This window comes from Bufo bufo, chromosome 1 (assembly GCF_905171765.1).
Source record: "Bufo bufo chromosome 1, aBufBuf1.1, whole genome shotgun sequence".
Classification (NCBI taxonomy): Eukaryota; Metazoa; Chordata; class Amphibia; order Anura; family Bufonidae; genus Bufo; species Bufo bufo.
This window is the reverse complement of record NC_053389.1, coordinates 153349835-153372506: the sequence shown is the minus strand read 5'-3', so window position 1 is coordinate 153372506 and position 22672 is coordinate 153349835. Positions and strand designations below refer to the sequence as shown.

Genomic DNA, 22672 nt, shown 5'->3' with positions numbered 1-22672 from the left:
AAACCCCTAGAGAAGAGATCAGAGACTTTATCCCTTTTCTTAGATCCGCTATGGCCTTAGCCGACGCCTCTGCAGAATCTATTTGTTTCTCCGCTAAGGAGGCGGCTCTATCTAATGCCGCCCTTTGGGCCTTATGGATGAAAGCCTGGTTTGGTGACAAGGCTTCAAAGGCTAAGCTATGTTCAATCCCCTTCTCAGGAGAGTTTGTTTTTGGCCCTACAATAGACAAAATATTGGAAAAGGCTGCTGATAAGAAAAAAAGATTTTCGGAGGATAGGGATCAAAAGAAGAACCCCTTTCGGCAGTTTCAATCCCATCAGAGATCATATAGGGGAAAAGGAAAATCGGGCAGATGGACCTAACCCAAAGGGGGAAGAGGAAGGGGTTTCATCCTTAACCCTCAAAACAGACAGTCTAGTAAACAATGACGCCAAGGTGGGGGGCAGACTGATAGGTTTTCTATCTTCTTGGAAGCAGGTCACAACAAATCCCTGGGCACTAAACATTATTGCTCAGGGGTACAGGATAGAATTCTCTTCAGTCCCCCCCCCCCCCCCCCCCCCAAAAGATTCCTAACCTTGTCACAAAACGGGTTAGAATTACCCAAGATATGGAAGGGGGTTCAGGGACTTTTAAGCTCAGGTGTAATCCAGAGGCTCCCAAATTCAAAAAAAGGGGAGGGTTTCTACTCAAACATTTTCCTAGTAAAGAAGCCCGACCAGTCTTTTTGTACCCTTATAAATCTAAAACCGCTAAACAGATCCATTCTGTACAGAAAATTCAAGATGGAATCCATCAGATCCACAATCCCGCTTATACCAAAAGGGGCATTCATGTCCTCAATAGACCTCAAAGATGCCTATTATCACATTCCCATCCACCAACTCTCACGGAAATTTCTACGCTTTACAATAAAAGATCCGAGAGGTACTCTACACCACTTAAAGTACGTTGCACTTCCATTCGGCATCTCTTCCGCACCCAGAATATTCACAAAGCTAGTGGTGGAAATGGTCACTTACCTTCGCAGATAAGGATTAATCATTATCCCCTACCTCGTCGACTTCCTGATTGTCGTCAGGTCAAAGGAAGAGAATATAGAGGCAACCCAAAGATTCTTAAACGTCCTTCCAGGGTTAGGATGGATTATAAACATAAAGAAATCTTCTCTTACTCTATCAAAAAGGATAAGATTCCTAGGAGTAGAATTAGATTCGGTCTCTCAAAAGACCTTCCTACCGCAGGATAAAGCGGAGTGTCTTATACAGAAGATTTCAGGGTTCCAAAGATCTCGCAAATGTTCCATACGAGAGGCTATGAGTCTGTTGGGGAATCTAACTGCCTGTTTGATTTCAGTTCCTTGGAGCCAGGCCCACTCAAGAATAACACAGAGTTGGATCCTGAAAGAATGGAACGGAAATCAGACGGATTTGGACAGGAAGATCCTGATACCACAACGCGTGAAGACCGATCTCGGTTGGTGGAAGTTCAGAAGAAACCTCCTTTAGGGAATAAGTTTGTTTAATCAGCCAGAGATTCAGATGATAACGGACACCAGCGCCTCGGGCTGGGGTGCAAAAATCGGACATCTTTTTTTTTCCAGGGTACCTGGCCAGAAAACATAAAAAGAAGATCATCCAACTTCAGAGAATTATACGCAGTCCTCATGACTCTAAAAGAAGGAGGATGGCTTCTAAAAGCACAACATCTAAAAGTTCTGTCCGACAACATAACAACGGTAGCATATCAAAAACACCAAGAGGAAACAAGATCCACCCCTCTAGGAGAGGTAGCAAGGAAGATTTTCACTTGGGCAGAAGAAAATTCCCTATCGTTATCTGCAATCCACTTGAAGGGTTCCAAAAACATAAAGGCAGACTACCTAAGCAGAAGAAGAATACAGGGAGTGCAGAATTATTAGGCAAGTTGTATTTTTGAGGATTAATTTTATTATTGAACAACAACCATGTTCTTAATGAACCCAAAAAACTCATTAATATCAAAGCTGAATATTTTTGGAAGTAGTTTTTAGTTTGTTTTTAGTTTTAGCTATTTTAGGGGGATATCTGTGTGTGCAGGTGACTATTACTGTGCATAATTATTAGGCAACTTAACAAAAAACAAATATATACCCATTTCAATTATTTATTTTTACCAGTGAAACCAATATAACATCTCAACATTCACAAATATACATTTCTGACATTCAAAAACAAAACAAAAACAAATCAGTGACCAATATAGCCACCTTTCTTTGCAAGGACACTCAAAAGCCTGCCATCCATGGATTCTGTCAGTGTTTTGATCTGTTCACCATCAACATTGCGTGCAGCAGCAACCACAGCCTCCCAGACACTGTTCAGAGAGGTGTACTGTTTTCCCTCCTTGTAAATCTCACATTTGATGATGGACCACAGGTTCTCAATGGGGTTCAGATCAGGTGAACAAGGAGGCCATGTCATTAGATTTTCTTCTTTTATACCCTTTCTTGCCAGCCACGCTGTGGAGTACTTGGACGCGTGTGATGGAGCATTGTCCTGCATGAAAATCATGTTTTTCTTGAAGGATGCAGACTTCTTCCTGTACCACTGCTTGAAGAAGGTGTCTTCCAGAAACTGGCAGTAGGACTGGGAGTTGAGCTTGACTCCATCCTCAACCCGAAAAGGCCCCACAAGCTCATCTTTGATGATACCAGCCCAAACCAGTACTCCACCTCCACCTTGCTGGCGTCTGAGTCGGACTGGAGCTCTCTGCCCTTTACCAATCCAGCCACGTGCCCATCCATCTGGCCCATCAAGACTCACTCTCATTTCATAATTCCATAAAACCTTAGAAAAATCAGTCTTGAGATATTTCTTGGCCCAGTCTTGACGTTTCAGCTTGTGTGTCTTGTTCAGTGGTGGTCGTCTTTCAGCCTTTCTTAGCTTGGCCATGTCTCTGAGTATTGCACACCTTGTGCTTTTGGGCACTCCAGTGATGTTGCAGCTCTGAAATATGGCCAAACTGGTGGCAAGTGGCATCTTGGCTTCTGCACGCTTGACTTTTCTCAGTTCATGGGCAGTTATTTTGCGCCTTGGTTTTTCCACATGCTTCTTGCGACCCTGTTGACTATTTTGAATGAAACGCTTGATTGTTCGATGATCACGCTTCAGAAGCTTTGCAATTTTAAGAGTGCTGCATCCCTCTGCAAGATATCTCACAATTTTTGACTTTTCGGAGCCTGTCAAGTCCTTCTTTTGACCCATTTTGCCAAAGGAAAGGAAGTTGCCTAATAATTATGCACACCTAATATAGGGTGTTGATGTCATTAGACCACACCCCTTCTCATTACAGAGATGCACATCACCTAATATGCTTAATTGGTAGTAGGCTTTCGAGCTTATACAGCTTGGAGTAAGACAACATGCATAAAGAGGATGATGTGGTCAAAATACTAATTTGCCTAATAATTCTGCACGCAGTGTAGATGCAGTAGAATGGTCTCTAAACAGGGACATCTTCCAGGAAATAATGGGGTCTCCCCAAGAGAGATCTATTTTCCTCAAAAGAAAATGCTCAGGTAATCTCTTTTGTTCCCTAGATCCAAGGGACAAGCCTTGGGCGGTAGACGCCCTTTCAATAAGCTGGAATTGGAGACTCGTATATGCGTTCCCTCCAATACCTCTTATACCCTGGGTTATTCAGAAGATCCAAAGAGAGACTGCTACGATAATCCTGGTAACCCCTCTATGGGCCAAGAGAAGCTGGTTTCCTATTTTAAAACCACTAGCACTGGAGGATCCTTGGGAGATTCCTTTCCAGAAGGATATGCTTGTCCAGGGTCCTCTAATTCATCCAGATCCCCAGATATTCAGGTTAGCTGTATGGATCCTGAGAGTGAAACATTGAGAAGAAGGGCCCTTTCTGAAAAAGTGATCCTCACACTCAAAGCTAGTAGGAAGAAAGGTACTTCTTCCATTTACCTCAAGGTTTTGTTCCAGGCTCGGTGATGACCATCCCGATACTACCTCTCCCCCTATTAGCAAAATTTTAGATTTCTTACAGAGCGGACGGGAGCCAGTCCGCTTAACCCCTTAGGGACCCATGACGTACCGGTACGGCATAGTTCCCGTGACCCGTGCATTCCAATACAGAAGTATTGGAATGCATTGTAAAGGATTAGACCCCCAAAGGTTCAAGTTCCAAAATGGGACAAAAAATAAATTGAAAAAAAAAGTTGAAAAAAATAAAGTTTTCCCCCTAAAAAATTAAGTTTCAAGTAAAAATAAACAAAAACGTCATTTTCCCCAAGTAAAGTTAAAACTAATTGGTAAAAAATAGGGGGGGGGGAGTATACATATTAGGTATCGCCACGTCCGTATCGACCGGCTCTATAAGCCTATCACATGACCTAACCCCTCAGATGAACACCGTAAAAAAAAAAAAAAAAACTGTGCTAAATAAACAATTTTTTTGTCACCTTTCATCACAAAAAGTACAACAGCAAGCGATCAAAAAGGCCTTTGCCCACCAAAATAGTACCAATCTAACCGTCACCTCATCCCGCAAAAAATGAGCCCCTACCTGAGATAATCGCCAAAAAAATAAAAAAAACTATGGCTCAGAATATGGAGACACTAAAACATAATTTTTTTTGTTTTAAAAAAGCTGTTATTGTGTAAAACTTGCATAAATAAAAAAAAAGTATACATATTTGGTATCGCCGCGTTCGTATCGACCGGCTCTATAAAAATATCACATGACCTAACCCCTCAGATGAACACCGTAAAAAATGTAAAATAAAAACTGCTAAATAAACCATTTTTTGTCACCTTACATCACAAAAAGTGTAATAGCAAGCGATCAAGAAGTCACACGCACCCCAAAATAGTGCCAATAAAACAGTCATCTCATCACGCAAAAATCATACCCTACCCAAGGTAATCGCCCAAAAAGTGAAAAAATTATATCTCTCAGACTATGGAAACACTAAAACATGATTTTTTTTTTGTTTAAAAAATAGAAATCATTGTGTAAAACTTACATAAATAAAAAAAGTATACATATTAGGTATCGCCGCATCCATGACAACCTGGTCTATAAAAATATCACATGATCTAACCTGTCAGATGAATGTTGTAAATACCGTAACAAAAAATAAAAACGGTGCCAAAACAGCTATTTCTTGTTATCTTGCCTCACAAAAAGTGTAATATAGAGCAACCAAAAATCATATGTACCCTAAACTAGTACCAACAATACTGCCACCCTATCCCGTAGTTTCTAAAATGGGGCCACTTTTTTTGAGTTTCTACTCTAGGGGTGCATCAGGGGGGCTTCAAATGGGACATGGTGTCAAAAAAAACAGTCCAGCTAAATCTGCCTTCCAAAAACCGTATGGCATTCCTTTCCTTCTGCGCCCTGCTGTGTGCTCTTACAGCTGTTTACGACCACATATGGGGTGTTTCTGTAAACTACAGAATCAGGGCCATAAATATTGAGTTTTGTTTGGCTGTTAACCCTTGCTTTGTTACTGGGAAAAATGGATTAAAATGGAAAATTTGACCAAAAATTTACCGTATTTTTCGCCCCATAAGACGCACCTTTTCTTCCCCCAAAATGGGGGAGAAATGCCCCTGCGTCTTATGGGGCGAATGCTTGCAGTTTTACATCGCAAGCTGCGATGTAGGAGCGAGCGGGGACTCGGGGAGGGACTGGGAGGAGGATCTGGGGGCTGGCAATAGCGGCGGGGCGGTGCAGTCAGTGTAGTATAGCCCGGCCGCTCCGGTATACTAATATAAGATGTCATATTCATTTATTGGTTATTAAACATGTCCCCTCAGTCCTATTACTACCTTACATCCTAATCGCATCTGTAGAATTCAGGCAGGCCAGGCGGGCGGCAGCGTAACTCTTGTCATGTGCCTGAATGAAGCCGGCGGCGCAGGCAAGTGACGTCAGTGAGAGACGCGCCAGCCGCCCGGCTTGGGCTGCCTGAATTCTACAGAAGCGATTAGGATGTAAGGTAGTAATATGACTGAGGGGCATGTTTAATAACCAATAAATGAATATAACATCTTATATTTGTATACTGGCGGGGGCGATCTGTGAATGGCACTGTTATGGGCTGGGGGGGTCTGTGGATGTCACTGTTATGGGCTGGGGGGGGGGTCTGTGGATGGCACTGTTATGGGCTGGGGGGGGGTCTGTGGATGGCACTGTTATGGGCTGGGGGGTCTGTGGATGGCACATATATAACAGTGCCACCCACAGATCCCCCCAGCCCATAACAGTGCCATCCGCAGATCCCCTCCTGTAACAGTGCCAGCCACAGATCCCCCCCCTGTAACAGTGCCAGCCACAGATCCCCCTGTAACAGTGTCCGTCATCCACAGATCCCCCCCATAACAGTGTCCGTCATCCACAGATCCCCCCATAACAGTGTCCGTCATCCACAGATCCCCCCCATAACAGTGTCCATCATCCACAGATCCCCCCCATAACAGTGTCCGTCATCCACAGATCCCCCCCATAACAGTGTCCGTCATCCACAGATCCCCCCCATAACAGTGTCCGTCATCCACAGATCCCCCCCATAACAGTGTCCGTCATCCACAGATCCCCCCCATAACAGTGTCCGTCATCCACAGATCCCCCCCATAACAGTGTCCGTCATCCACAGATCCCCCCCATAACAGTGTCCGTCATCCACAGATCCCCCCCATAACAGTGTCAGTCATCCACAGATCCCCCCATAACAGTGTCAGTCATCCACAGATCCCCCCCATAAGTGTCCGTCATCCACAGATCCCCCCCATAAGTGTCCGTCATCCACAGATCCCCCCCATAAGTGTCCGTCATCCACAGATCCCCCCCATAACAGTGTCCGTCATCCACAGATCCCCCCCATAACAGTGTCCGTCATCCACAGATCCCCCCCATAACAGTGTCTGTCATCCACAGATCCCCCCCATAACAGTGTCCATCATCCACAGATCCCCAGTAATAGTGCCATCCACAGACCACCATTAGTTCCAAACCCACCAAACACACAGCACACCTTTTGGTTAAAAATATTTTTTTTCTTATTTTCCTCCCCAAAAATATGGTAAATTCTGAAATTTCATCTCCATTTGTCAATAACTCTTGTGGAACACCTAAAGGGTTAACGACGTTTGTAAAATCTGTTTTGAATACCTTGAGGGGTGTAGTTTCTTAGATGGGGTCACTTTTATGGAGTTTCTACTCTAGGGGTGCATCAGGGGGGCTTCAAATGGGACATGGTGTCAAAAAAAACAGTCCAGCTAAATCTGCCTTCCAAAAACCGTATGGCATTCCTTTCCTTCTGCGCCCTGCCGTGTGCCCGTACAGCGGTTTACGACCACATATGGTGTGTTTCTGTAAACTACAGAATCGGGGCCATAAATATTGAGTTTGGTTTGGCTGTTAACCCTTGCTTTGTAACTGGAAAAAAATTATTAAAATGGAAAATCTGCCAAAAAAGTGAAATTTTGAAATTGTATCTCTATTTTCCATTAATTCTTGTGGAACACCTAAAGGGTTAACAAAGTTTATAAAATCAGTTTTGAATACCTTGAGGGGTGTAGTTTATAGAATGGGATCATTTTTGGGTGATTTCTATTATGTAAGCCTCGCAAAGTGACTTCAGACCTGAACTGGTCCCTAAAAATTGGGTTTTTGAAAATTTCTGAAAAATTTCAAGATTTACTTCTAAACTTCTAAGCCTTGTAACATCCCCAAAAAATAAAATATGATTCCCAAAATGATCCAAACATGAAGTAGACATATGGGGAATGTAAAGTAATAACTATTTTTGGAGGTATTACTATGTATTATAGAAGTAGAGAAATGTAAACTCGGAAATTTGCAATTTACATTTTTTTTTGGGGTAAATTTGGTATTTTTATATAAATAAAAATGTTTTTTTTTACTTCATTTTACCAGTGTCATGAAGTACAATATGTGACGAAAAAACAATCTCAGAATGGCTTGGATAAGTAAAAGCATTTTTAAGTTATCAGCACTTAAAGTGACACTGGTCAGATTTGCAAAAAATGGCCACGTCCGTAAGGTGAAATAGGGCCGAGTCCTTAAAGGGACACTGACAGGCCCGATAAACATATTAAGTTATTCCCATGCAGTCATAGGTCTATTAAAGTGTATTCCAATCACATAAGAGTACCCCCTGTCCGCATTTTAAACCATGTAAAAACAACTTTATAATCATCTGTCAATCAGCTTCCTTTATGCCCAAGGGGCGGTTTTTCACATCTCTTTATGCCCAAGGGGCTTTTTTACTCCTACCTTTGTGCCCAGCCGCGCCTCAACTGTCGCTTCCTAGCGCCGCCCAGCTCATTATTATTCACTGGCTGGGCGGCTTTTACAGTCCCCGATCCTCCCGAGCTGGCGCTGGCATTGAATAAGGGACGCAGGCGCACTGTAAGTGAGGGTGCCGGGCAAGTTATCCCGGGCAAGTTATATAACTTGCCCGGCACCCTCACTCACAGTGCGCCTGCGTCCCTTATTCAATGCCAGCGTCTCTTGCTGCGCCTGCGTCGGCTCGGGAGGATCGGGGATTGTAAAAGCCGCCCAGCCAGTGAATAATAATGAGCTGGGCAGCGCTAGAAAGCGACAGTTGAGGCGCGGCTGGGCACAAAGGTAGGAGTAAAAACGCCCCTTGGGCATAAAGAGATGTGAAAAACCGCCCCTTGGGCACAAAGGAAGCTGATTGACAGATGATTATAAAGTTGTTTTTACATGGTTTAACCACTTAAGGACCACAGGTTTATACCCCCCTAGTGACCAGGCCCTTTTTTACAAATCGGCACTCCACAACTTTAGCGGTTTATTGCTCGGTCATGCAACTTACCACCCAAATGAATTTTACCTCCTTTTCTTCTCACTAATAGAGCTTTCATTTGGTGGTATTTCATTGCTGCTGACATTTTTACTTTTTTTGTTATTATTAATCGAAATTTAAAGATTTTTTTGCAAAAAAATGACATTTTTCACTTTCAGTTGTAAAATTTAGCAAAAAAAACGACATCCATATATAAATTTTTCTCTAAATTTATTGTTCTACATGTCTTTGATAAAAAAAAAATGTTTGGGTAAAAAAAAAATGGTTTGGGTAAAAGTTATAGCGTTTACAAACTATGGTACAAAAATGTGAATTTCCGCTTTTTGAAGCAGCTCTGACTTTCTGAGCACCTGTCATGTTTCCTGAGGTTCTACAATGGCCAGACAGTACAAACACCCCACAAATGACCCCATTTCGGAAAGTAGACACCCTAAGGTATTCGCTGATGGGCATAGTGAGTTCATAGAACTTTTTATTTTTTGTCACAAGTTAGCGGAAAATGATGATTTTTTTTTATTACAAAGTCTCATATTCCACTAACTTGTGACAAAAAATAAAAACTTCTATGAACTCACTATGGCCATCAGCGAATACCTTGGGGTGTCTTCTTTCCAAAATGGGGTCACTTGTGGGGTAGTTATACTGCCCTGGCATTCTAGGGGCCTGAATGTGTGGTAAGTAGTTTGAAATCAAAATCTGTAAAGAATGGCCAGTGAAATCCGAAAGGTGCTCTTTGGAATGTGGGCCCCTTTGCCCACCTAGGATGCAAAAAAGTGTCACACATCTGGTATCTCCGTACTCAGGAGAAGTATAACTACCCAACTACCCCACAAGTGACCCCATTTTGGAAAGAAGAGACCCCAAGGTATTTCGTGATGGGCATAGTGAGTTCATGGAAGTTTTTATTTTTTGTCACAAGTTAGTGGAATATGAGACTTTGTAAGAAAAAATAAATAAAATAAAAATCATCATTTTCCGCTAACTTGTGACAAAAAATAAAAAATTCTAGGAACTTGCCATGCCCCTTACGGAATACCTTGGGGTGTCTTCTTTCCAAAATGGGGTCACTTGTGGGGTAGTTATACTGCCCTGGCATTCTAGGGGCCCTAATGTGTGGTAAGTAGGTAAATGACCTGTGAAATCCAAAAGGTGCTCTTTGGAATGTGGGCCCCTTTGCCCACCTAGGCTGCAAAAAAGTGTCACACATCTGGTATCTCCGTATTCAGGAGAAGTTGGGCAATGTGTTTTGGGGTGTCTTTTTACATATACCCATGCTGGGTGAGATAAATATCTCGGCAAAAGACAACTTTTCCAATTTTCTATACAAAGTTGGCATTTGACCAAGATATTTATCTCACCCAGCATGGGTATATGTAAAATGACACCCCAAAACACATTGCCCAACTTCTCGTGAGTACGGCGATACCAGATGTGTGACACTTTTTTGCAGCCTAGATGCGCAAAGGGGCCCACATTCCTTTTATGAGGGCATTTTTAGACATTTGGATCCCAGACTTCTTCTCACGCTTTAGGGCCCCTAAAATGCCAGGGCAGTATAAATACCCCACATGTGACCCCATTTTGGAAAGAAGACACCGCAAGGTATTCAATGAGGGGCATGGCGAGTTCATAGAATTTTTTTTTTTTTGGCACAAATTAGCGGAAATTGATATATATATATTTTTTTCTCACAAAGTCTCCCTTTCCACTAACTTGGGACAAAAATTTCAATCTTTCATGGACTCAATATGCCCCTCAGCGAATACCTTGGGGTGTCTTCTTTCCGAAATGGGGTCACATGTGGGGTATTTATACTGCCCTGGCATTCTAGGGGCCCTAAAGCGTGAGAAGAAGTTTGGAATCTAAATGTCTAAAAAACGCATTTGGATTCCGTGAGGGGTATGGTGAGTTCATGTGAGATTTTATTTTTTGACACAAGTTAGTGGAATATGAGACTTTGTAAGAAAAATAAATAAATTTCCGCTAACTTGGGCCAAAAAAATGTCTGAATGGAGCCTTACAGGGGAGTGATCAATGACAGGGGGGTGATCAATGACAGGGGGTGATCAGGGAGTCTATATGGGGTGATCACCCCCCTGTCATTGATCACCCCCCTGTCAGGCTCCATTCAGATGTCCGTATGTGTTTTGCGGATCCGATCCATGTATCCGTGGATCCGTAAAAAACATACAGACATCTGAATGCAGCCTTACAGGGGGGTGATCAATGACAGGGGGGTGATCAGGGAGTCTATATTGGGTGATCACCCCCCTGTCATTGATCACCCCCCTGTCATTGATCACCCCCCTATAAGGCTCCATTCAGATGTCCGTATGTGTTTTGCGGATCCGATCCATGTATCAGTGGATCCGTAAAAATCATACGGACGTCTGAATGGAGCCTTACAAGGGGGTGATCAATGACAGGGGGGTGATCACCCCTGTCATTGATCACCCCCCTGTAAGGCTCCATTCAGACGTCTGTATGTGTTTTGCGGATCCGATCCATGTATCCGTGGATCCGTAAAAAACATACGGACATCTGAATGCAGCCTTACAGGGGGATGATCAATGACAGGGGGGTGATCAGGGAGTCTATATGGGGTGATCACCCCCTGTCATTGATCACCCCCCTGTAAGGCTCCATTCAGACGTCCGTATGTGTTTTGCGGATCCGATCCATGTATCAGTGGATCCGTAAAAATCATACGGACGTCTGAATGGAGCCTTACAAGGGGGTGATCAATGACAGGGGGGTGATCACCCCCCTGTAAGGCTCCATTCAGACGTCTGTATGTGTTTTGCGGATCCGATCCATGTATCCGTGGATCCGTAAAAAACATACGGACATCTGAATGCAGCCTTACAGGGGGGTGATCAATGACAGGGGGGTGATCAATGACAGGGGGGTGATCAGGGAGTCTATATAGAGTGATCACCCCCGTCATTGATCACGCCCCTGTAAGGCTCCATTCAGACGTCCGTATGCGTTTTGCGGATCCGATCCATCTATCAGTGGATCCGTAAAAATCATGCGGACGTCTGAATGGAGCTTTACAGGGGGCTGATCAATGACAGGGGGGTGATCGGGGAGTCTATATGGGGTGATCAGGGGCTAATAAGGGGTTAATAAGTGACAGGGGGGGGTGTAGTGTAGTGTGGTGCTTGGTGCTACATATTGCTGAGCTACCTGTGTCCTCTGGTGGTCGATCCAAACAAAAGGGACCACCAGAGGACCAGGTAGCAGGTATATTAGACGCTGTTATCAAAACAGCGTCTAATATACCTGTTAGGGGTTAAAAAAATCACATCTCCAGCCTGCCAGCGAACGATTGCTGCTGGCAGGCTGGAGATCCACTCGCTTACCTTCCGATCCTGTGAACGCGCGCGCCTGTGTGCGCGCGTTCACAGGAAATCTCGGCTCACGCGAGATGACGCCAATCGGCGTTAGCGTAGCCTGGGAGAGCCGCCGCAATGACGCCTTTCGGCGTTACATGTGCGGCAAGCGGTTAAAATTCCGACAGGGGGTACTCTTATGTGATTGGAATACACTTTAATAGACCTATGACTGCATAGGAATAACTTAAAGGGTTTATCCGAGTTAAATACATTTATGCTAATAACTCTTATAGTATTATATGAAACTATTTTGTAAATCACTTACATTAGCTATTTTGCTCTGTTTAGCCAGTTCACATTTGAGTCATGTGACCCCCGACGTCATCAACCCTGCTCAGGCGCTGACGTCTCGTTTACAAGCTTCTCCCTGCTTGAGGGAGTGTCCAGGCTCTGTAAACGAAACGTCAGAGCCTCTGGTGCCCTCCCCCCTCCAGCTCTCCTCACACTGCCTCGGCTCTGCTCTGCTGATGACGTTTCGTTTACAGCCGTCTCTCTGCTTGAGGGAGTGGCTCGGCTCTGTAAACGAGACGTCAGAGCCTCTGGTGCCCGCCCCTCTCTCCCTCTCCTCACACAGCCTCGGTGATGGTAAGCGATCGCTCATGTGCGATACTTACCAGAGCCGAGGTGATAGATTTTCTCCAGCAGCAGCACCAGCAGCAGGGTATGTGTCTGGCTCCTTCCCTCACTTGGGCCAGTTTACACGTTCCCCTCCCGCTTCTGGGGATTGTTATTACAGCCCTGGCCCCCTCAACAAGTCCCCATTATAATGTTAATACCCCCCCTGGGGAAAAAAGGAAATAATTGTCCATCATATAGCTTAGATATAGCTATAGCTATATCTATATCTGCATCCAAGATATATCTTTATCTAATCTATAGCTTAGATACAGTAATAGCTTAGATACAGCTGTAGCTTAGTTACAGCGATAGCTTAGATAAAGAGGTAGCTTAGATACAGCGATAGTTTAGAATCAGCAGTAGCTTAGAATCAGCGATAGCTTAGATACAGCAATAGCTTACAGCTGTAGCTTAGATACAGCTGTAGCTTAGATACAGTAATAGCTTAGATACAGAGGTAGCTTAGATACAGTGATAGCTTAGATACAGCTGTAGCTTAGATACAGCTGTAGCTTAGATACAGCTGTAGCTTAGATACAGCAATAGCTTAGATACAACTGTAGCTTAGATACAGCGGTAGCTTAGATACATAGGTAGCTTAGATACATAGGTAGCTGAGATACATAGGTAGCTGAGATACATAGGTAGCTGAGATACAGCGGTAGCTTAGATACAGCGGTAGCTTAGATACAGCGGTAGCTTAGAATCAGTGATAGCTTAGATACAGCAATAGCTTAGATACAGCTATATGTCCATCTTATAGATAGAGCCGTAGCTGCATCCGAGCCGTAGCTGCATCCGAGCCGTAGCTGCATCTTAGCCGTAGCTGCATCTTAGCCGTAGCTGCATCTTAGGCTACTTTCACACCTGCGTTTAGGTCGGATCCGTCTGGTATGTGCCCAGACGGATCCGCACCTATTATGCAAACGCTTAGATCCGTTCGCATTACCATGTACAAAAAAAAAAAAAAAAAATATTATTATTATTTTTTTTTTTTTGTTCATGATAATGCAAACGGATCCATTTTGACTTTACATTGAAAGTCAATGGGAGACGGATCCGTTTGAAAATTGAGCCATACTGTGTCAACTTCAAACGGATCCGTCCCCATTGACTTACATTGTAAGTCTGGACGGATCCGTTTGCCTCCGCACGGCCAGGCGGACACCTGAACACTGCAAGCTGCGTTCAGGTGTCCGCCTGCTGAGCGGAGCGGAGGACAAACGGAGCCAGACTGATGCATTCTGAGCGGATCCGCATCCATTCAGAATGCATTAGGGCTTGACGGATCCGTTCGGGGCCGCTTGTGAGCCCCTTCAAACGGAACTCACAAGCGGAGCCCCGAACGCTAGCCTTAGCCGTAGCTGTATCTGAGCCGTAGCTGTATCTGAGCCGTAGCTGTATCTGAGCCGTAGCTGTATCTGCAATGTGACAGGAAGATCTGCCTGTGTGAGCTAGGAGATGATCATGTGACTGTTTTTTAAAATGCAAACTTAGGTTGTGCAGAGCAGGGTGAGGGGAAGGTCAGGTTGTTCACGCCCACAAATATTCATGAGGGAGAGCTCAGGCTTTGTTGTTATACGCCTCCTCAGCATGTAAACACAGCAATAACAGAACCATGAGAAGGTGGACATATGGGTTTCTCTCTTAAGAAATCAAGCTTAACCAATGTATATGTATGTCCTGATGAATTTTATGAGGTTTTAATTTTTTTTCCCATAACTCGGATAACCCCTTTAATATGTTTATTGGGCCTTTAAGGGGCTAAGGTGCAGATATCTGCTCTGAGCACCTTCTTTGACACTAGCCTAGATGAACATAGGTGGGTAAGGAGATTCATTAAGGCAGCGGTTAGATTAAGGCCTACTCTAAGGTCCAGGGCACCCAGGTGGGTTCTGAACACTGTACTTGAGGGATTAACAATGCCCCCCTTTTTTTCATTATCTAACATTTCGATAAAACATCTATCCCTAAAAACGGCCTTCTTAATAGCTATTACTTCGGCTAGGCATATTGGGGAGTTACAGGCCCTCTCTTGCAGAGAGACATTTCTTCAGATTCTGGAGGACCATATTCGTCTGAGATTAGATCCAGGGTTCTTGCCAAAAGTGGTCTCTTCCTTCCACCGAGACCAGGAGATTTTCTTGCCTTCCATTCCCAATCACCATGAGACGGAGGTGGAAGACAAGATGAGACTCCTAGACGTTAGAGATACGGTTATACAGTATCTAAAAGTCAGCAGAGAATTCAGGAAGGACGATAACTTGCTGGTCCAATTCTCAGGGAAAAATAAAGGGAAGAAACTTACTAGATCGTCTTTAGCCAGGTGGGTTAGATCCACTATTGAGTGCTGTTATTCCATCCAAAATAAGTCCGGCCCGGGGGTGGTTAGGGCTCATTCTACTAGAGCCACCGCCTCCTCTTGGTCAGAAAAAGGTGGAGTATCCCTAGATCAGATCTGTAAGGCCGCAACTTGGTCTAGTGTAAATACTTTCGTTAGACACTCGCCTTAGTCTCCCTGATTCTACGGAAATTCAGTTTGCCCGGAAGGTTCTACAGGCAATATCCCACCCAGGTTAGTTATTTGTTAGTTCATTGTGGCCGTCATGGTGGATGAGGTGGAAAAACCGTAATTAGTCTTACCGGTAATTCCGTTTCCTTGAATCCACCATGATGGCCCATACTAACCCCATCCCAAAAAAAAGGAGAAAGGAAAGGAGGAATACTTTTTTCATGGGCATGAAGTAATATCCAATTTTTTTCTGTTCACCTACCTTGGTAATTTGTTAAACACTGAGGAAGTTGTGACATCATAGGAGCGGTCACATGTGCGCTGACCGCTTCTAAATCCATGTCTGCCCGCCCCTGCATCCTGCATGCCAGTACCCACAAACACATTACTGCCTGCAGCGGCTGTCCCCGGCTCCTCCTCGCTCCCATAGTCATGTCTCCGCCCACTGACATAGGAATTGGATAACAGCTGAAGCGAGCAGAAGAGTGAGGCGGGAAAACTCTCTCCGACTCCCACACACAAAGTTTGCCACTTCACCTGACTCCTGGCCTGCGAGGAGTGAGAGAGACAAGACCCTAAACATAAAATAGAATAGAACCGCCCCGGGTGTCATACATAAAGGTGTTATGTCTGTCTATGTCTTCTGCGGCCCTGTGGCCTGGTCCTTCCTTCCTGCCTTCAAGCTGCAGTCTGCACATTGATCTATGAGCAACATGACATTGCTGTATGGTGGCCACAAGACATTATTATACTGAGGGGGGATGTGGGGTTCAAAACTTGTTGTCAATACAGTATGTGGCTGTCCCCATACAGTATAATGTCTCCTTGTGGCTGCCCCCATACAGTATAATGTCTACTTGTGGCTGCCCCCATACAGTATAACGTCTCCTTGTGGCTGCCCCCATACAGTATAATGTCTCCTTGTGGTCCTAAGTGTTTTTTTTCTTTTAAATAGGTATTTATTGTGATATAAATCTTTATCGCGATAAATTTCTTAATATCGTTATCGTGGTAATATTTTTGATATCGCCCAACCCTACCACTGTGATTTTCTGGAACATTTACTGCTGTTTTTACATATGTGCTCACTCTGACAAAATCCAGAGTTAGTACTAGGGCTCTAGGGAGAAAAGGTCTGGGTAAAATCCGGGACAGATATTGCTGATGTGTGCGTTCACACATACAGCCCCTCCGGGTAAACTCCAGAAAATGTCAGGATTCCACTGTAAGTGGGAATGGGGCTTAAGATAATCACTAAGAGCCACCAGATCAGTAACATAGTCTTCTCTTCCTTTCAGCCTCTCCTCAGGTTAAACTTATTTGTGGAGCTGACTTCCTTGAGTCTCTTGGGGTCCCAAACCTTTGGAAACCTGAACACGTCATAGAAATTGTGTCAACTTTTGGTCTGGTCTGTATCAGTAGGATGGGGAGCGACACTCACAAGTTTATGTATGAATCTGATGTTCTCTGGAAGCACAGGAAAAATGTCCATCTGGTGGATGAGTGGATTACCAATGATATCTCTTCTACCAAGGTCCGAAGAGCCCTGCGGAGGGGGATGAGTGTGCGATATCTGGTGCCAGATCCTGTCCTAGATTACATCAAGAAACATGACTTGTACAATGAGGAGAGTGAAGGGAAGAACTCAGACCTTATCCTAGAACCCTTTCTGAGGAACTCCAAGAACCATCAGTAATGATGAATCCATCACAACTTCATTGCTTGCATTTTAAGAGGCACAAAACAGGCTTTTCACGGTAGAGATATTTATTTAGACAATGTTTGTAATGTTCATGATCCAAGGTTAAGCTGCATAGACAGTTTATCTAGTCCATTTTCTAAGGGCCCTATTAGACGGGCAGATAGAGCTCCTACGGGTCAACCCATCCCCCCCATGTTTAGTAAAAGGGCGAATGTAGTGCATGCCACAATAATCTTTGGTGGCAAGGAGCATGTAGGGCAGGCCATAAGAGCAAAAGTTCCAACTCCTGTCATCTAAATGGTACTGCCAAGAACATACTAATATTTCTGTGGCAATGTGTCCATGTCATTTATGGTACATAGATATACACAGCACTTTATAAAGATAATGGCGTTTGAACAGGAGCGAAGCTCATACGGGTTATAAATATACACCCTTTTTTGGGTGTTGAATCGCATACATAGTCGAATGGTGTATGTGTCACTATATTTTGACTAGTTTACCCACAACCATATTTGCCACCATCAATCCTGCTGAGCAAACGAAGCGTGAAAGTCAGACTCTGAAGGCTGCGCATTAGAACCAACTCTAAACAATACCTTGTATAATTAATGCACTTGCTTGCCTACAAGAACTATTTTACGGGCTTTTTACTGATAATTTTTATTAAACATTTTGCTTGTATTTCGTTGTTTTTCAAGAAATCAGGCCACTATCCCAGCCTCCCCCCCTTACCACCCACTCACCCTCACTGCAACATAGAGATTGTCCATAGTAACGTTTCTGTTAAGGGTTCTTCATTAAATTTCTGATTTATATCCTATCTCTTGACTCTGTGTGGTTCTTCGATCATGTCTTCTGCTGTTCACCGGTGTCACACACAATTAGACTCTCATCACATTCACATGCACTCATCGTGTACTATTTCCGGCTAGCAGACCATCCCCTATCTCTCATCCAATACTGCCTAGCTGCCACTTTCGCTCGACATTTCTACTACAAACCCCATCATCTCTAGACTACAGGCCCTGTCAGAGTCTCACTCCTTAACCTCCTCATCCTGCAGACATGTCTCTTGTTACCGATAGCCCTATTAAACCGAAAGGGAGTTGAGTAAGGCTAGTTTTACACTAGCGGCAGGGGACTCCAGCAGGCTGTTTCGGCGGGTGAACAGCCTGTCGGATCCGTCCTGCCGCTAGTTCACATGTGCCGCCGGACTGACGCTCCGTCCCCATTGACTATGATGTGGGCGGAATTCCGATGGCAGCGCACGCCGATAGGCAGCCGGACTAAAAGTACTGCATGCAGTACTTTTAGTCTGGCTGCCGCCGGAACTCCGCCCCCGCCCCCATTATAGTCAATATGGACGGAGCAGCAGTCCGGGGGCACACGTGAACTAGCAGCAGGACGGATCCGACAGGCTGTTCACCCGCCGGAACAGCCTGCCGGAGTCCCCTGCCGCTAGTGTGAAAGTACACTAATATTGTAATGTGTCATCCATGAGTTCCATATCTCCCCTTTTAATTGTGCCTCTCTTCTGGCATAGGAATATCTCGAATTGTATCGGCTTTTTACTTAATTAATCTACATAAAAAGTTGTTATTGCTTTATCTTGTACTGATTCTGAATTAAATCCTGTGCTATACTCTAGAGCTGCACTCATTGTTCTGCTGGTAGGGTGTGCATACATTACATTATGTATCCTGTACTGATCCTGAGTTACATCCTGTATTATACTCCAGAGCTGCACTCACGGTTCTGCTGGTGGAGTCACTGTGTACATACATTACTTATCCTGTACTGATCCTGAGTATCCTGTATTATACTGGCAGAGCTACATTCACATTCTGCAGCTTCAGAACTGAAATCTCTACTCTTCCTGGTTTTTTGGTATCTGCACAGAGCTGGTGATTTGCATTATGAGTGTCATATGTACACCAGGCACTGTACAGTAAAAATAAAAACGGTCCTCCTGCTTTGTAGGAACTCAGATTAGCACCTTTCTTTGAGCACACAGTTGAGCACACTTACCTAGTTTCCGCTGCTGGGTTATAGCTTCATTCAGCTCCATCGCTCCCCCTCACCCTTTTTTACGTGGGTCACGTGACCACTGTAGCCAAAGACTGGCCACAATAGTAACTAATCACCCATGTGTCATGTCACTGGGTTATGTGTCCAGCTGTGCACGAGAGGGAGCGATGGAGCTGGTACCTATCAGCGGTGACCAGCTAAGGCTACTTTCAGACTAGCGTTCAGAGAGGATCCGTCTGGTGTCTGCACAGACGGATTCGCTCCTATAATGCAGACGTTTGGATCCGTTCAGAACGGATCCGTCTGCATTATAGTTTAGAAAAAATTCTAAGTCTGAAAGTTGTTCAGTCGGATCTGTCCAGACTTTACATTGAAAGTCAATGGGGGACGGATCCGTTTGAAAATTGAGCCATATGGTGTCAACTTCAAACGGATCCGTCCCCATTGACTTACATTGTAAGTCTGGACGGATCCGTTTGCGTCCGCACGGCCAGCAGCAAGCAGCGTTCGGGTGTCCGCCTGCTGAGCGAAGCGGAGGCTGAATGCTGCCAGACTGATGCATTCTGAGCGGAGGCTGAACGCTGCCAGACTGATGCATTCTGAGCGGATCCGCGTCCACTCAGAATGCATTGGTAGCTGGACGGATGCGTTCGGGGCCGCTTGTGAGACCCTTCAAACGGAGCTCACAAGCGGAGCCCCGACGCTAGTGTGAAAGTAGCCTAGGTATGCTTAACACCACTGGTCTGACCACGCCGGGCGGTCTGAAAAAAAAAAAGCAAGGCAAAGGTGGACAACCTTTTTAAGGATGTGTCTGCCCACATGCTTGTTGACTATTTCAAATAGCAACCAGGAGAATTGTAACTAGTGTTGAGCGAACTTGTGTTTTAAGTTCGGTGTCTAAAGTTCGGGTTCGAGTTATCAAAGAAGCGCGTTATCCATTCCGCTACCACGGACCATAACTTATGGCTCAGGATCAAAATAAGATAAGTAATGTCATATATTTACAAAGTGCCTCCACTGTTTATGTAGCTTTTATTAAAGGGATTCTGTCACAAGATTTAACCCTATTTAGCTGGCTGACATTAGCGATGTGCTAATGTCAGCTAAACCTAACTAGCCTATTCCTACTTTTATCTATGCCCCCGTTACACCAGAAATCTAACTTTTATAATATGCTAATTAGCCTCTGTTCGTGCTCCTAGAGGCTCCGTTCTCCCACCTTTTGTCGCCTCCCTCCACGTCCTGATTGACAGGGCCAGGCAGCGCTCGCATATGTCTGCCATCCCTGTGCTCTGGTGAAATCTCGCGCCGTTCAGCATTCGGCGCAGGAGCTGTGAGGAAGCTGGCAGCCTGCGAGCGTCTTTACCTCACTGCGCCTGCGCTGAATGCTGAACGGCACGAGATTTCACCAGAGCACAGGGCTGGCAGACAGATGCGAGGACTGCCTGGCCCTGTCAATCAGGACTTGGAGGAAGGCGACAAAGGTGGAAGAACAGAGCCTCTAGGAGCAGGAACAGAGGCTAATTAGCATATTATAAAAGTTAGATTTCTGGCGTAACGGGGGCATAGATAAAAGTAGGAATAGGCTAGATAGGTTTAGCTGACATTAGCATATGGCTATCTGTGTGCAGCATTTTCTAGAGCAGGAGGAGTGGAGCAGATTAACATATACTGTTGTTGGGAAAAATCCACTGTACACAGAAACTGGGATGAGAATCAGTTCCTAATAATCTCTTATCCACTTAAAAGCAGCCTCAAGATCACAAGGACATTACAGAGCTTACTAACCTGTGTTTTCTGAAAGATACATTTCTTGTGTGGCTGTGCAGCCTCTTTAGTGTCTCTCAGTCATTTCTCACTCATGCTTCTGCTCACTCCTCCCCTCTCCATACACTTGTATTTGCATGTGCCATATACTTCAGCAGATCTGGTCTGTCTGGAGACAAAGTATTTTTCAAACTGAAAAGCAATTAGCAAGGGGGGAGAGGTAAACAACTGATGGCATGAGAACTAGAGACATTTCTCCATGATAAGACATATTACAAAGTTTCTTGTGGTCGCTTGTACTATTGATTTATTTTAAAATGTGTGAAAAATTAACGACTATTTAATTTAAACTCTTGCTCAATCTAACATTAAAGGGTTATTTCCATCTTGACATTTATGGCACAGTATGTTCTCGGATCTACAGCTATCTTAAACACGAGAGTTTATTCAACAATTGTCTCTTGTCTGCTGTAAATGGATAGGTGGCCACATGCGCTTGTCTCGTCCCATTCGCTGCTATGGGTATACTGAAAATAGCCTGCAGCTTTTTCCGAAACTTCCATAGAGGTAAATGGAAAGAGCAGCATATGTGCCCCCCTCTTCACAGTAGCCGCAAGATGGTGGAGGGACCCCCATTTTCGAGATGGGTGTTAATATGCTATAAATGTCAAAATGGGAAAACCCTTTAAGAGTCCAATTGGTGGTCCTTGCGATTAATTGCTTGCACAATCATATAGGTAAGGGCTCTTTCACACTTGCGTTGTTGGGATCCGGCATGCACTTCCGTTGCCGGAGGTGCCCGCCGGATCCGTAACACCGCAAGTGAACTGAAAGCATTTGAAGACTGATCAGTCTTCAAAATGCGTTAAGTGTTACTATGGCAGCCAGGACGCTATTAAAGTCCTGGTTGCCGTGGTGGGGAGCGGGGGAGCAGTGTGCTTGCCGCCCGTGCGGCTCCCGGGGCGCTCCGGGGTGGCGTCGCGTGGTCCATGCTCGTGGGGCGCCCTGGCGTTGCCCTGGGGCACCCCGGGGGCCGCGCAGACGGTGGGTGTGCTGCTCCCCCGCTCCCCACTACACTTTACCATGGCAGACAGGACGTTAGCGTCCTGGCAGCCATGGTAACAATTCAGAAAAAGCTGAACGTCGGATCCGGTAATGCGCCGAAACGACGTTTAGCTTAAGGCCGGATCTGGAGCCGGCCTTGCGGCAAGTGTTCAGGATTTTTGGCCGGAGCAAAAAGCGCAGCATGCTGCGGTATTTTCTCCGGCCAAAAAACGTTCCGGTCCTGAACTGAAGACATCCTGATGCATTCTGAACGGATTTCTCTCTATTCAGAATGCATTGGGATAATCCTGATCAGGATTTTTCCGGCATAGAGCCCCGACGACGGAACTCTATGCCGGAAAAGAACAACGCAAGTGTGAAAGAGCCCTATGACTGTCGGTCATTATACGAGTTGTCTGAGATGATAAGAAGGCAAGCTGCTCCTCCCTGCTGGGCTTTGTCTGCATGACTGCAGCAGCAATGTGCCATTTACCCCATGTGACTTTTGCAGCCAGTTGCATATGTCACAGGACCACTGAGACCAGCGATTATCTGCAGTGGTCACGTGGGGTATATGAACACCTCACTGCTGCAGCCATGTAAACTAAAGTCGGGGGGGGGGGGGGGGGGATTGAAACATCGACTAAAGGAGCTAACAAATTGCCTGCCAGTGCCCCAATATTTTATGTCAGATAACCCTTTTAAGCAACTCTGCCACCAGACTCCTAAGTCCACAATGA

General features: G+C 44.9%; 1 protein-coding gene across 2 annotated transcripts in view; it reads left to right on the top strand.

Annotated features, from left to right (window-relative positions):
- Positions 1-17657, top strand: part of LOC120999810 (nicotinamide/nicotinic acid mononucleotide adenylyltransferase 1-like) — a 56128-nt gene extending 38471 nt beyond the window's left edge. For both annotated transcript variants that reach the window (XM_040430812.1, XM_040430803.1), the window contains exon 5: positions 16687-17657. In XM_040430812.1, coding sequence (XP_040286746.1) covers positions 16687-17084 — 398 coding nt within the window. In that variant the 3' untranslated portion in view covers positions 17085-17657. The remainder of the gene's footprint in view (positions 1-16686) is intronic.
- Positions 17658-22672: the final 5015 nt, after the last annotated feature.